We start from the raw sequence: 13563 nt of genomic DNA on the forward strand, positions 1-13563 counted from the left end.
CGAAGGACACTGGGCCAACGGCTATAGCTCCACCTAGGTAGATACGCGGCAGGTCCCTACTCCCCCATCTCCCGATCAGCAGCCCAGTGCGCAAGCTTCATAATCCGCCACTTAAGAGTCGCATGCCGAACTCTCTTTCCCCACACGTAGAGCGGAATCCACAAGGCAAGGATGAAGAAGCTGAAGCCGGCCATGGTGGCAAAGGCACCTGCGTACCCATCGCGCTCGACCCAGGGGTTGGCGTAGAAGGACATGAGGAATGTAATGACGGCTTGAACAAACGATCCACTGGTTATCAGCCCAGGTTGCGGAGAAGAAGAAAAGAGGGAATGGGTCTGTGTCAGAGAGGCAGGTCAGATGAGAAGGGGTGACATACACTTAAAGGCAACCTGGCTGACGACAACCTCGCCCGCAATAGCTCGGTAGCTGTCAATTGTGTAGGTGACGCTCACGCCAATCGCGGCACTGCTGCCAAATGAGACTGTTTTGTTGCATAGGGTAATCAGCACCGGCCGCGATAAAGTATGTATACAGGCATGCGGAAAGAAGGAAGCAAAGCGCATTCCGGCTTACATAGAAAGAGACCGAGGATCGGAACCATGTAGTGCGTTCTATAATGGAGACCAAGGCCGTAGAGGAGGAGGGACCCCGGATAGCAGACCATGGCCACGCTCACCGCGGGAAGACGCATCTCAGGCTCACGGATGCCCCCGTTTTTCGAAGTCGCACGATTTGCGACCCAGTCGGAGAAGTAACCCCCAAAGGGCATCCCAAGCAGGTTCCCGATAATGCTCGCGATCCAGACCACTCCCACCTGCCAGACGGTAAAGTGGTAGACCTGCGAGAGGGCATTGGCCGCAGTCGTGCCCATGACAACGAAGATGCCAATCCCGATACCAAAGGAGACGGTAGACCAGAGGACAGGGGGGAGAAGAACGAGGGGCACTGGACGGAAAGCGATCTTCCAAACCGACTCCCGGGTCAGGGGCTTGGAGTTGAACGCAAGACGCTGGGGAAGTGATTTCTTGGGGATGTTGGATGCGGATTGTGGCGGGACATCCTCCACCTCGCGTACACTGGGTGCTTTGGACTTTGGCTCCGTTGTTGTTGTTGTTGTTTCGGGGTGGAATACCTCTCGCTGAAATGCGGTCTCGGGCATGGTGAAGAAGATCAGGGCTGTGGTAGCTAGGACCAACGCAGCACACAGGTAGTGGAAGTTTCTCCAGCTCTGCGAGATGGACATGAGGCCCGCAATGAACGACCCAAAGGCAGCACCGGCAGAGAGCGAAGCAGAGTACATTCTGTCAGAGATCCATAAGCATAAGCGGCAGCAGGATGACAGTGATAATCACGGTCTACATACGCAGTCATTTTCCCCCGCTCGTGCAAGAAAAAGATATCGGCAATCGTAAGTGGAGCAACGCACTCGGTGCTGCCAGCAAACCAGGCTCCAATAATTCTTGAAGCAAGCAGGCTGCCGTAGCTTGTCGCCTGTGCCGACCAAATGCAGCAGACCCCAAAAGCCAGAAAGGAAAATGTGTACACCACGCGACGGCCATATTTGAGAGCGAGAGGCACCCACAAGAGATTGGCCACACCGGCAGCGGCCGAGGCCGTGGAGAACAGTAGCGCAACCTTGGTGACCGCGGACGAAAACTTTGCAATGGAAGATGGAGACAGCGTAGCGGGGTTGGTAGGGTCTGGGGGGTACGCGCCGAAGAGGTCAATAACAATCTCGATCAAGACAGTCGATGGGCCAGCTGCGAAGAAATTGACCCAAGTCAACGCGGTGCAGGTGAGCACGGCAACATAGATCTTGAAGGCCCTGGACCTGTGAAGGGAATCAGAATAGAGGACGGGCAGGAGGGTGGAGTGGCGATCACCTACCAATTCAAGGGGTCGTCGGGGTCCGAGGATGGCTGAGGAACCAGGAGCGTTGCGCCAGTTCCGTCCTGAAGCCGGACGCGACCCAGCGTCTCTGGGAGAGGGTGTACCATTATGGAGGTTACAAGAGTCCGGATGAGTGCGGAGGATGTAAGTATCAGGCAATCCTGGAGTCAGAAGATGGGGTGATATATACCCACAGTGTAGGGGTTGCGGGGTGTAGGTCGAAGGCGTGGGGTATGGGGAGAATGCATCGATAGCCTTTGAGAGCTCAGGGGATTCCGCGGAGGGATTGCATCGGCGGTATTAGTCCAGATGATTCAGTGGCGCACCATAAATCAGCATGAAGATGTGTGATTTGACCTGCAACCAAAAGGGTAGACAGACATGTGTTGGCTGCGTTGTCGGTGGAAGGACGCCTTGGAGGGCCAAAGCAGCCTCGAGTAGCGATCATGTAGAGTGCCAATGGACCTGGCCGCTATACGAAGTGATGAACGAGAAATGGCTTAAGCACCAACTTGTGTATAGGCAGGTTTTGGCTGCGGGTATGCTCACCCACAGCAGTGGCAGTCTGCGGAAGAGTTTCAGCAAGAAGCATCTACGGTCTATAGACGACGGCGTAGAAGCAGTTTGTCCTAATAGGGCCATCCACCCAATGCTAGCCAAGCGCCCAAGATTGCATTGGAAGCTATTCCGCGGATTACTCTCCATCAAAAACACCCAAGAAAGGCACCTCAACCCGTGGCGTAACATTCCAACAATGTCGAGCACAATTCCGCGGAAAGTGTCGGGCGAGCGTAAACCCCGGATTGCTCAACGCTTCGTGGGCTGATCTGCTTTGACTGATATAACGTGGGAGCAGTGCCACTCTGGGCATAGACGCTGCTACCCTTGTCTATACACTGAACAACCCCGAGTCCAGCTCTGACAGAAATGGAGCCCATGCAGAATGCACTGCACACACCGACCAACAAGAGCCCGCACGAGAGCCACTTTGGGCTTCCTTCGCCATGGGAACACTATTACCAGCCCATCGAAACCGCGCCGCAGGGTCGCTTCGAGTGCGACCTCGATGAAATGGTCGTCTTTGGTGACATACCTAGGGAGATCAGCGGAACCTGGTATCGCATCCTCGTGGACCCTCACTTCTGCCCGCAGCCGGGAACCCCGTTCGTTGACGGAGACGGCCACGTCTGCGCGTTCAGAGTCCAGGATGGAAGGATATCCATGAAGATCAAATACATACACACTGAGAGGTGGCTGCTGGAGCGCAAGGCTGGTCGTCGCCTGTTTGGCCGCTATCGGAATCCCTTTGACATACACCCATGTGTGCGATACGCCAATGACAGCACAGGAAACACCAACATTATCTATTGGGGTGGTAACATTCTAGCCCTGGCTGAAAGGGGTCTACCGTACGCCCTGGACCCAGACACTCTCGAGACCAGGGGTGCGGATCCCTTTGGGGGCCAGACAATTGCAAAGACGTTTGCGGCGCATCCCAAGGTTGACCCGCACAAGAACGAGCTTGTCACCTGGAGCTACTCTGCAAAGGGGCTCAGCACTCCTGATATCTGCACCTACTCTGTTGACACTCAGGGACGCATCGCCAACGAGCATTGGTTTAAACAGGACAAGCCTGGATGGCCGCACGATGGCTGGATCACGGACAACTGGATCATCCTGTCCAACATGCCCTTTGGGGTCAATAGCGACGAGGAGATGCAGGCTGGCGGCGACTACTGGAAGTTCATTCCTGACCAGCCATCCGAGTTCCTCGTTAGCCCACGCTACGCCGACACGCCGAGCCACCCCGACTGGAAGCCCGGCGAGTTCCGCAAGTACACCGCGCCGCACGGCCTGATTATCCACACCGGCAACGCGTGGGAGGAGGAAGGCGGGATCTTGAAACTCGAGAGCCACTTCCTTAGCTTTAACGTGTTCCATTTCTTCAATCCCAAGGACTATGAGAGCCCGCCGCCCAGTGGCGGCTGGCTGCGATGGGCGCTGGATCTCTCCAAGCCCGACGGAACAGCCCTGCCACCACCGGAGACGCTGCTGACGGGCATCTTCGACTTTCCCATCTTCGATGAGAGAATGACCGGTCGCAAAAGCAAGATCCTGTATTTGGGGGGCATGATGGCGCTGGACGGAGGGTTCCGGCCTCAGTTCAACACGATCATCAGGTTCAACACGGAAACTGGCGAAAAATCCACCTTTTACGCCGGGGATGACGGTGGCGTGGCGGAACCAGCCTACATTCCTCGGGGGCCGGACTGTGAGGAAGGCGACGGGTGGATTATATTCTATATGGAGAGAGAATCGTCCCCCAAGGGTGAACTGGTGATCCTCGACGCAAAGGACTTCTCCAAGCCCCTCGCCATCGCGCAGCTGCCCTTTAAGACGCGTAATCAGGTCCATGGGAACTGGGTGCCAAACCCTCACCCCGGTCAGCCCCTGCCGTTGATGTCTGGTCCGATCAAGGATATCATCCCGAGCACAAAGTACTCCCAGCTGCATAGGCTGCCTTAGTTGAGATGTTCCTAGGTAGAATACAATTCACTAATCATTTGTTTCTAAATTTTGACATCTATTCCACTCCAACAAAGAGCCTATTCATCTATCGGACAACCTTTTCTGGGTGATGTGCATCGCACGGTGTTACAGAGAGTAGAGTGTAAAAAATCACAAATCCTGCCTGTGAGCTCCTCTGTAAGCGTCGTTTTCCTCGTTGACCCGGATGTGCCTTGTCGACAAAGAGCACAAGTATGCCACATCGGATGTGTTTGGCACCGAGCTTCTGGGCCTTGGTCCGCATGTTGGCCAAGTTTTCCTCCAGGTTCTCCAGGATTATCAACTTGGGGCCCCCGCACCGCGGAACTTCCGAGCCGACTGGCTTCTCCACCACATCTCGGAACCAGCAGAAACTCACCAGATACCACGTCGAGGCACGTATTTAGCAGGCTCGGGCACAACAGAATGGCGGCCGCATACTCAATGAGCCAGTACTGCACGCACCATGATTGCTCAGCTCGCATCTGTGCCCTATAGCGCCTCTAAGCTCGCTGTTGCCTCTGTGGCGGTTGTACTCCTGTACTATCTGGTTGGGCCCCTTTTCAGCCCGCTCCGTGATATCAAAGGGCCAGCGCTTGCGCGCTACACGCGTCTCTGGGAGCTGTACCAGAATTGGTGCGGCCAATTCGAGCATGTCACGGTCGCTCTGCACAAGCAATATGGTACGTAGCCAGCGTGATGCAACGACTGAAGCTAACTACTCTGCCCGCAAAGGCTCCATCGTGCGCCTGGCGCCCAATCGCTACAGCATCAGCGACCCCTCGGTGATCCGCAGCATCTACGGTGCGGGCTCCAAGTTCCCAAAGTCGGACTACTACGACCCGTTTGGTTCCCCGTCCATGGCGCACCGAGATGTCTTTAGCGAGAAGAGCAACGAGAAGCACGCCTCGGAGCGCCGGAAAACCTCGCACTTATACTCCATGAGCTCCCTCGTCTCCTACGAGCCCTTTGTCGACAAAGTCAATAGCGAATTCATGGCTGCGCTGGCAGACCATGCCCGCCACGGGCGCGACTTTGACCTGTTTACCTGGATGCAGTTTTACGCCTTTGATGTCATTGGCGAGATTACCTTTGGCCGATCGTTTGGTCTTATCGAAGCTGGGTATGATAAGGATCGCCTCCTACATGCCGCCCACATGGGTTCGATTGGGTACGGGTCCATGGTTGCGCTGGTGCCAGAGGTTCACCCCTGGTATCTGTGGTTCCAGAGAGTGGTGCCGGTCGAGAGCCACTGGCGGGTTATACAGCGGGTGATTATGCGCGAGATCGGGGCTAGGATGCAAGGGATAAGCTTTAGCGACCGCAAGGACTTCCTGGAGAAGTGTGCCGAGTTGACCAAGGCTGGGAAGATGGATGAGTTTACAATGAACAATGTTCTCGGCTCCAATGTGGGCGCGGGCTCGGATACCACTGGGATCAGCATGACTGCCATCATCTACTTTCTCATGAGGCATCCCGATTGTCTGGAGAAGCTGCGGGATGAGATTGAGGGGGCGGCACAGGAGGGCAATCTCTCGAATCCGGTCACCTTCCAGGAAGCCCAGAAGCTTCCGTACCTGCAGGCGTGTATCAAGGAGGCGCTGCGGATGCATGCGGCGGTTGGTCAGATCCTGAGCAGGGTTGTTCCAGAAGGGGGTGCTTATCTCGCAGGGAGACATTTTCCACAGGGGGTAAGTGTTAATTCGAGACGAGGGGACATCGACTGCAGCGAGAGGAATTGCTACTGACCGTTTTTTTCTCTCATAGACCGTCGTCGGGGTCAACGCCTGGGTAATCCACGGCGATGCGAGCATCTGGGGCGAAGATGTAGACCAGTTTCGACCAGAGCGTTGGCTGGTTCCAAAGGAGAGACTTGCATTCCTAGAACAGCATTACCTCGCAGTAAGTCCACCTTGCTTCTCCGGACACATGCAACTCGCCCTAACCTGGAATACAGTTTGGGGCCGGGGCAAGAACTTGTATAGGGAAGAACATTTCCCTCCTGGAAATGACAAAGCTCGTGCCGCAGTTGGTGAGGAAGTTTGACTTTGTACCTGCTGGAAAGGCTGAATGGACAACAAGCAGTGGGTGGTTCGTTAAGCAGAGAATCCAGGTTAGGCTTGTTGAAAGGAAGTAGTCGGCAGAATTGGGAAGCGAGTTCGCGGAATAAATCATCTAATCTTAGTTGTCTATACTGTACCCTGTGTGTTCTGTACTGCATCTAACAGATCGAGAGCCAAGACCTGGTAGGAAAGAATGCAAGAAAAAGGCAAAACAAAAGTCCAACTTTGCATGCAATCTACTTGTATCAAAAAGGCGAGATAAGAGTGGCTCCAACCAGTGAAGACATTATGAAGTCTAGATCTACCCTATAATGCCCTACTTGTGGCTTATTGAAGGATTAAAATGGAAACATGATAGACACGCAGAATTTAGCACAGTGCAATAAAACTATTTAAGGTCTCGGACTTCCTGTCGCAGCCCTAGATTTGCCCTACTGCTCCGGTAGAGCCACAACAGGAACAATAATCCTCGAGTCATACTTGCCACCAAAATGAATGCTGTGCTGGCCCTCGTTCAGGTTGTCCAGCTTCTGCTCGATATGGCTGGGGAAGTCCGAGCTGGTATCGATGAAACCTTGGACACGGAAGAGAAGGCTCTCGCCAGCCTCGAAGTGAATGCCCATGGGCCAGAGCGAGATTTCGAGCTTGACAATCTCCCCAGCAGGCACCTTTTCCTCTTTGTCGTGCGGGTGGAACGGGATCAGTTTGGTGCTCCGTTTCGGATCCTGTGCCCGATGAGACGCGCGGAGAATGCCGGTTGGGCCAGTGTACTGTGCCAGACGCGGTGTTTAGCCCTACCATGCACTCTTAAGATGGCGAGACAACTCACCTTTACGGTTTGGGCCATCGGTACGTCATGCTGGGTATTGACTCCTTCCGGGAGGGCCTCCCAGGGAACGTTGACGTGCTCCAGGACTTCGCCGCTCTTGCTCAGTTTCCGGATGGACACGTAGACGTCCATGTCATCCTTCTCCTTACAGGACATCCAAAGCTCCGCCTTTGAGTGGCCAACGAGGGTGGTTGCTTTGTCAAATTTCAAGACAAACTCGGACGGCTTCGCGTGGTAGCTATCTGCCTTGTGCGCAACAGTGCCCTCGCTGGCTTGCGGCGATGGTGCCAGTCTGCCAGCCTCGTGCAGGTAAAGTGACTGGTACTCGGTGGAAGGAATCGGGTAGTCCGAAAATGGGATGTCCAACTTGGGGCCCTGGATGCCGATTCATCAGTTTTCTCTCAATGCGATCACCACTACTGTTTGAGAAATGGGCAACCTACCGGCTCGAACCGACTCCCGTACGTGAGAATGGAGATTCTCGCTCGTGGAGTCTCTTCCCACCCATTCTCGATACGTTTGAGGTACCGGTCGAAGAAGCGTTGCAGGTCATCGATATACTTGGGGGTGTAGAGATCGAACCACTCCTGGGTTGGGTGGAAGCGAATCCATTTCTCCTTTGAGGCTGCATTTTTCCAACCTCTGACAGTTCCAGCTCCATGGTTTCCAGAGGAGTAGCTCGCCAGCGCGTAGATGGGGATTGTAATCCCGCTCGTGTCGTATACCTTGTCCGCCCAGTATGCATTAAACAGAGGCCATTTGCCAAGTGCTCCTGCAATGTCCTCGCGCTGGGTTCGTCCGCGGATAGTCTTGTTGAAGATAAAGGAAGCAAAGTTCATCTTGGGCACGCCACCGCGACAAATCAAGTCACGGTACTTGTCCGTGAAGGCTTCCCAGGGCGCAATGCACTTGAGTGAAGGGGGTTTTTGAATCGCAGTTGCCCACTGCTCGGTCGCCAGCCATGAATTGCCGCACATACTCACGGCACCGTTGCACCATGGCTGCCCAGCGATGAACTCGACCGTGTCAAAGCCGTCAATGCCTGCCACTGTTAGTAAGTTGTGGTATGTTGGGGAAAAGAGCCAACCCTACCCATCTGGCTTCCTTCAATATAGAGATTGCCCTCGCTGTCCCAGGTGCCTCGAATGTCCACATTGACAACCACGTACCCACGTGGGCACCATTCGGCAGGGTCAGGTCTGCACCACCTGGTCAGTACAAATCACTCGACGCATAAAACAGGGCAAGGGTACCCTTCAAACTTCTCCAACCCTGAAGTAGCGCTCTCTGGCAGGCCGAGCCTGAAGGGGATATTGTCAAAAATACGGAAGCCTGGCCAGAGTAGTACCACCATCAGAACCGTTCTTTCCACCGCATGAGCAATCACGTACCATGCCCATTCTTCCCATAGGGACTTATCGCCAATATCGCCGGAAGCTTTGTATCCGTGACAGGCCTGAATATATCGCAGTAGATCTGACCGCCGCGTTAGCATCCCGCTTCATTTCTTCCTTTATCCGCCCCTGTCTTTTGTCGCAGATAAGCTGACCTTGACTCCGTCCCTAAGCGGTACTGCGACGTGTTCGTCAAAGATGAGCTCCTGGTGCAGCGGGCGCCTCCCTTCGTTGAACTTCCAGCCCACTGGAAGAGTTCTGGTGCCCCTCGTCTGCTTTTTGTAGGGGTACATGTTTGTCTCATCTTCGGGGCGGATGGTGGGCACCCAAGGGATGGGCAGCCCGTCAAATTCGAGGTTTGGTCCTGTCATGGTGGCAACTCTCAAGAGCACTTTGGAAATATCATGGTACGCCAGACTGTCTTCTCGCACGGTATATATTCTGTAGCCATCGCCTAGACAGTATTGTGGGGAAGCCCAAGTGGGGAACCCACGGCAGCGATGAGAGTGGAATCAGTACTACAATCAGTCCCTTTGGAACTCTCTCCGCGGAATAAACCGAAGATTGTCAAATATTGGCCACACTCTGGCGCTGCCGGAATCATACCGAAGGTGGTATCGCACCATTTTAGGGAAAAGCAGGTTGGTGAACGCAAACTACCCACTGGATAGTATGTCCACCCCAGTTGTTCCCATGACGCCGTAAATTAGTTTCTCCAGGACTCGGCTGATCACTCTCGGTAGTTCATTGTCTTGCAATGTACTTGGTCGGAAGCAAGTACGCAGGTCTTGCCGTTGAACCGACTCATGTCCTGCAGCATACTGGATGGGCTACGAGGCGAAGGATCCCGCTTCTTGCGCGATTTTCGATCCCCGAGAGATTTCCGAGAGATTCAGGATTCTTAGGAGCGAAGGTCCACTGGTAGCGCCGGATATATATCTGGGTACTCACGAATCAGCAGGCTGCGAATTCATGAAACCCTTGTGTGTTTGGATTTGACAGCCAGTCCGATACACTGATACAAGGGCAGACCGGATGGAGTACGGTTAATCCTAGTGTTACATATTCCAGGAGATGCTCATTTTGGAGAGAAACTCAGCGAATATATGCCGGTGGCGGACATAAGGGGGACGATCCAGGCCGTCGAGCGCCTGCTGACATGAGGACCAGCAAGGGCAAGATAAGATCGTCGGGTCGACCAGAGCGGAATAGGGTCAGTTCGATACCAGGATACCCCGCGCTATGGTCACATTGTGCAAGTTGGGGCTACTCTTTCACTACTGCCCTAGACAAGGGAGCTTGAACACACGAATACGGCTGCCAATACAGCGTATCCAACAAGGAATGGGGTCAACAAGCCTCATTCTCGAGATTTTCCGCCACCACGAGGGATCCAGGACGAACTCGAACCGGGAGTGGGAGACAGTACATATGGCGTTTGTGTACCAAAAAAGTTCCTGAATGAGGTAAGAATGGGTTCTCTAAGTACGCCACCTCAGGCCTTCGAGGTCCGCGCACTGTTCCGCGGAACATGTACCAGGCCCTGCTCCACGAGAAAACATCCTAATATCATGTAGCTGCCATCCTGTTCTGCAAGCTCCAAGTACCGCTTTCAAAGTCTGCCGGCTCTCAAAGTCAGTAGTTCAGATCGCTTGGTTCAAGTGCCGGGACAATGTGTGTACAACACTGCTCAACAGACCGTCACCCACTAATCCCGAGAGCCAGGTACACTACATCCTTTGCATTCTTCGAGGCGATATGGGAGGTTTGTTGTCTCGTTCTCCAGTATGCCGAATTGGGATAACGAAAGATTACAGGCCGGAATTACCCATGTCTTCGTCAACTTGGGATCCGACCACCCTAGCATCATGGAAGCAATCGTCAAGGGTCAACGCGAGCGACCTAATGCATTCCCACGGGTTATTACGTGTCCCAGTGAAATGGTCGCTCTATCAATGGCCGATGGATATGCCCGACTGTCCAATCGGCCGCAGTGCGTGATTGTTCATGTTGATGTGGGCACCCAAGCCCTCGGGCCGGCCGTCCACAACGCATCGGCTGGACGAGCGCCTGTACTGATATTTGCCGGACTTTCTCCATTTACAATTGAAGGTGAGCTCCCTGGGTGTCGTTTGGAGACCACAGAGACTGATTGTTCTGCACTACTCAAGGTGAACTGCGCGGTTCCCGCACCGAATTTATTCACTGGATTCAGGACGTACCTGAGCAGACCCAGATCGTCCGGCAATACTGTCGCTATACTGCAGAGATCAAAACGGGGCACAATGTGAAGCAAATTGTAAACCGCGCATTGCAGTGGGCCACCTCCGAGCCCCAGGGGCCCGTTTATCTGTGCGGAGCACGCGAAGTGATGGAACAGGAGATTAAGCCTTATCACCTGGAACAAAAGTTCTGGACGCCCGTGCAGCCAACAGCCCTGCCAGCAGACGCCCTTCCAATAATCACTTCATTGCTCATGCAAGCACGCGAGCCCCTGTGTATAACAGGCTACGGTGGCCGGAACCCTCAGGCCGTGGAGAGCCTTGTCGCCCTTGCAGATGTAGTAAAGGGGCTACGTGTGCTTGACACAGGGGGTAGTGATTTATGCTTCCCAGCCAATCATCGCGGATGGCTTAGTAGCCGCTTTGGCGTGCACGATGCTATACGAAGCGCGGATGTAATCCTGGTTCTCTCGTGCGACGTCCCCTGGGTCAACACGCGATGCAAGCCCTCCAAGTCTGCGAGGATCATCCACATTGACACGGACCCCTTGAAACAAATCCCTGTTTTCTATATCGATGCTGAGGCCCGCTACAGGGCGGACCCTGCCATTGCCTGTTGCCAGCTCGTAGAGCATATCCGCAGCGATGCAACTCTGTCCCAGCTAAGCCAGTCTTTACAGTTCGAGGACCGCTGGGAAGCGCTCGAGCGGTCCCATGGGCGCCTTCTGGATTCAATCATGGAGGCCGCCCGACCCAACAAGGATGGTTCTTACGGAACTGCCTACCTCTGCAGTCTCATCCGCCAGCTCGCACCAAGCGACTCGATCTACGCAATCGAAGCCGTCACAAATACACCCATCGTGGCTGACCAGATCCAGGCGAGTCTACCGGGCCAATGGTTGAACTGTGGAGGCGGAGGCCTTGGGTGGAGCTCGGGCGGTGCCCTTGGGATAAAGCTCGCGAGTGACGCGATACAAGGGGACAGGCCAAAGAAGATGGTTATTCAGATAGTTGGCGACGGCTCGTTCATGTTTAGCATCCCTGGGAGTGCTTTCTGGATCTCCCATCGGTATAAAATACCCATCCTGACGATCGTGCTGAATAACCGAGGTGAGCTTCCTTCTCTATCGTGCTCTGCACCTCTGCCTTGGTGGTACTAAGTGACCTTTGCCCTCTTACTAGGTTGGAATGCACCTCGCGTCTCAATGGAACTTGTGCACCCAGACGGCCTGGGCTCGCAGGTCAGCAACGATGAACTCAACATTGCCTTTTCGCCTCCGCCAGACTATTCGGGGATCGCCCGTGCAGCTTCGAATAACACGATATTCGCAGCCAAAGTATCAGAGGCGTCGAAGCTTGAAGATGTCCTCCGCGAAGCTATCAGACAGGTACAGAGTGGAACCACGGCGGTCGTCGACGCGGTTATCCACAATCAGGTCACTTAGTCTATCGCCTGAGAGAGAAGTAGTCTACTAGGCTAGTTAGCAGCTTTATAGCAGAAATCCTAGACCGAGTAAGGTTCAAAGAACACTATTAGAGGCCAAGAAAACATTCTGTTTGATTTGCATATACGTAGATCTTGTCTATACTATCTATTCCCCCGACGTTCAGGCGCCCTAGCACTTTCCTGCGGATCGACTCGGATGTCTGTCTCAGTTGGGCTCAAGCGTTTTGGATATTCTTTCCCCTCACTTTTGCCTGGGTACCAGCGCCGTCTTCGCGAAATACTTAGGCTGGTCTGGAGTTAATTACAGTCGCCTATCTCAAAGCCAAATCTGGCGAGCAATGCGTGTTGACGTGGGATTTTCTGTTTCGTGGCTTTGCGGTTCCACGGAAACTTCCGCGGAAACACCACCCCCAGCACCAGCAAGTCGAGTCGGAAATTTGCCTCCAGAGCACTAGGGGCCCGACATGACAATTTCGATAGCCTGCTGGTGGAGAATGATGTATAGCAGGTGGCACTTGCCTTAATAGCGCCAGTTCTACCACCACGAGCTGTCGCTATCGGGAAACATATCCTTCCCCTTTGGTTCTTCACCCCCTGGCAGCCTTATCTCGAATCTCGTCTCAGAGGGCAACAACAATGGGAGAGGCTCACAGTCTCCTTAGATCAACGCCCTCGCGCCTAGCGGACGTGTCGCCAATATGGTGGGCCGGTTTTTTTCTGCTCGTTATTTTCGCAAGGCTGCTTCATCAAACGTTCATGCATCCGCTGAGGAAGATCCCCGGCCCGCCACTGGCAAAGGTAACCGAGCTATGGCGGACCGGCCGCTATCTTCGAGGGAGGTGGCACGAGGATATACTGGAGTGTCATCGGAAGTACGGGCCCGTGGTCAGACTCGCCCCAAACGAAGTCAGCATTGTCAGCCCCGACCTGGTCAAGACTGCGTTTGGCCACAGCACGGGAAGCGTCAAGGTGAGCACAGCGAGGCTAACCTTTACGGCGCGAAAGATTCAAGATTTGTGCATGCTAATCAGGGCTCTAGACAAGTTGGTATGATACTTGGTTGACACTGGGAGGCGGCCAAGCTGGTTCTTCCGTTTCGGTATGTATATCGCTCTCCTCGAGGGCCGCTTTTCCTTTCCTTTTCTTTTTTTTTTTTTTTTTTTTTTTTTTT

At 54.1% G+C, this 13563-nt stretch overlaps 6 protein-coding genes across 6 annotated transcripts in view; 4 read left to right on the forward strand and 2 right to left on the reverse strand.

Moving 5' to 3' along the window:
* Positions 1–56: 56 nt before the first annotated feature.
* Positions 57–1997, reverse strand: BJX68DRAFT_259847 (major facilitator superfamily domain-containing protein; the record flags this gene model as incomplete). The annotated part of the gene is made up of 5 exons (XM_071043776.1): positions 57–271; positions 377–481; positions 574–1301; positions 1364–1831; positions 1888–1997. 5 exons carry the CDS (start codon positions 1995–1997, stop codon positions 57–59), a joined length of 1626 nt encoding a protein of 541 aa, XP_070892184.1.
* An 820-nt stretch (positions 1998–2817) lies between these two features.
* BJX68DRAFT_273425 (carotenoid oxygenase family protein) lies at positions 2818–4416 on the forward strand (the record flags this gene model as incomplete). Its single annotated transcript, XM_071047462.1, has 1 exon — positions 2818–4416. One exon carries the CDS (start codon positions 2818–2820, stop codon positions 4414–4416), a length of 1599 nt encoding a protein of 532 aa, XP_070892185.1.
* A 487-nt stretch (positions 4417–4903) lies between these two features.
* Positions 4904–6574, forward strand: BJX68DRAFT_259849 (cytochrome P450; the record flags this gene model as incomplete). Its single annotated transcript, XM_071043777.1, has 4 exons — positions 4904–5120; positions 5173–6128; positions 6205–6339; positions 6395–6574. The coding sequence occupies 4 exons, from the start codon at positions 4904–4906 to the stop codon at positions 6572–6574; spliced, it is 1488 nt and encodes a 495-aa protein (XP_070892186.1).
* Positions 6575–6931: 357 nt separating this feature from the next.
* On the reverse strand, positions 6932–9016 carry BJX68DRAFT_259850 (CocE/NonD family hydrolase; the record flags this gene model as incomplete). The annotated part of the gene is made up of 7 exons (XM_071043778.1): positions 6932–7270; positions 7330–7704; positions 7773–8371; positions 8422–8528; positions 8583–8661; positions 8721–8805; positions 8879–9016. The coding sequence occupies 7 exons, from the start codon at positions 9014–9016 to the stop codon at positions 6932–6934; spliced, it is 1722 nt and encodes a 573-aa protein (XP_070892187.1).
* A 1575-nt stretch (positions 9017–10591) lies between these two features.
* BJX68DRAFT_259851 (thiamine diphosphate-binding protein) lies at positions 10592–12390 on the forward strand (the record flags this gene model as incomplete). Its single annotated transcript, XM_071043779.1, has 3 exons — positions 10592–10835; positions 10895–12055; positions 12128–12390. The coding sequence occupies 3 exons, from the start codon at positions 10592–10594 to the stop codon at positions 12388–12390; spliced, it is 1668 nt and encodes a 555-aa protein (XP_070892188.1).
* Positions 12391–13148: 758 nt separating this feature from the next.
* The window catches only part of BJX68DRAFT_273429 (cytochrome P450), a gene marked incomplete at both ends in the record, with an annotated part of 1837 nt that continues 1422 nt past the window's right edge, over positions 13149–13563 (forward strand). Inside the window, 2 exons of the mRNA XM_071047463.1 lie at positions 13149–13361; positions 13432–13491. Coding sequence (XP_070892189.1) covers positions 13149–13361; positions 13432–13491 — 273 coding nt within the window. The remainder of the gene's footprint in view (positions 13362–13431; positions 13492–13563) is intronic.

The sequence above is a fragment of the Aspergillus pseudodeflectus genome, assembly GCF_044049435.1.
Source record: "Aspergillus pseudodeflectus strain CBS 756.74 chromosome Unknown BJX68scaffold_111, whole genome shotgun sequence".
NCBI classification, from domain to species: domain Eukaryota; kingdom Fungi; phylum Ascomycota; class Eurotiomycetes; order Eurotiales; family Aspergillaceae; genus Aspergillus; species Aspergillus pseudodeflectus.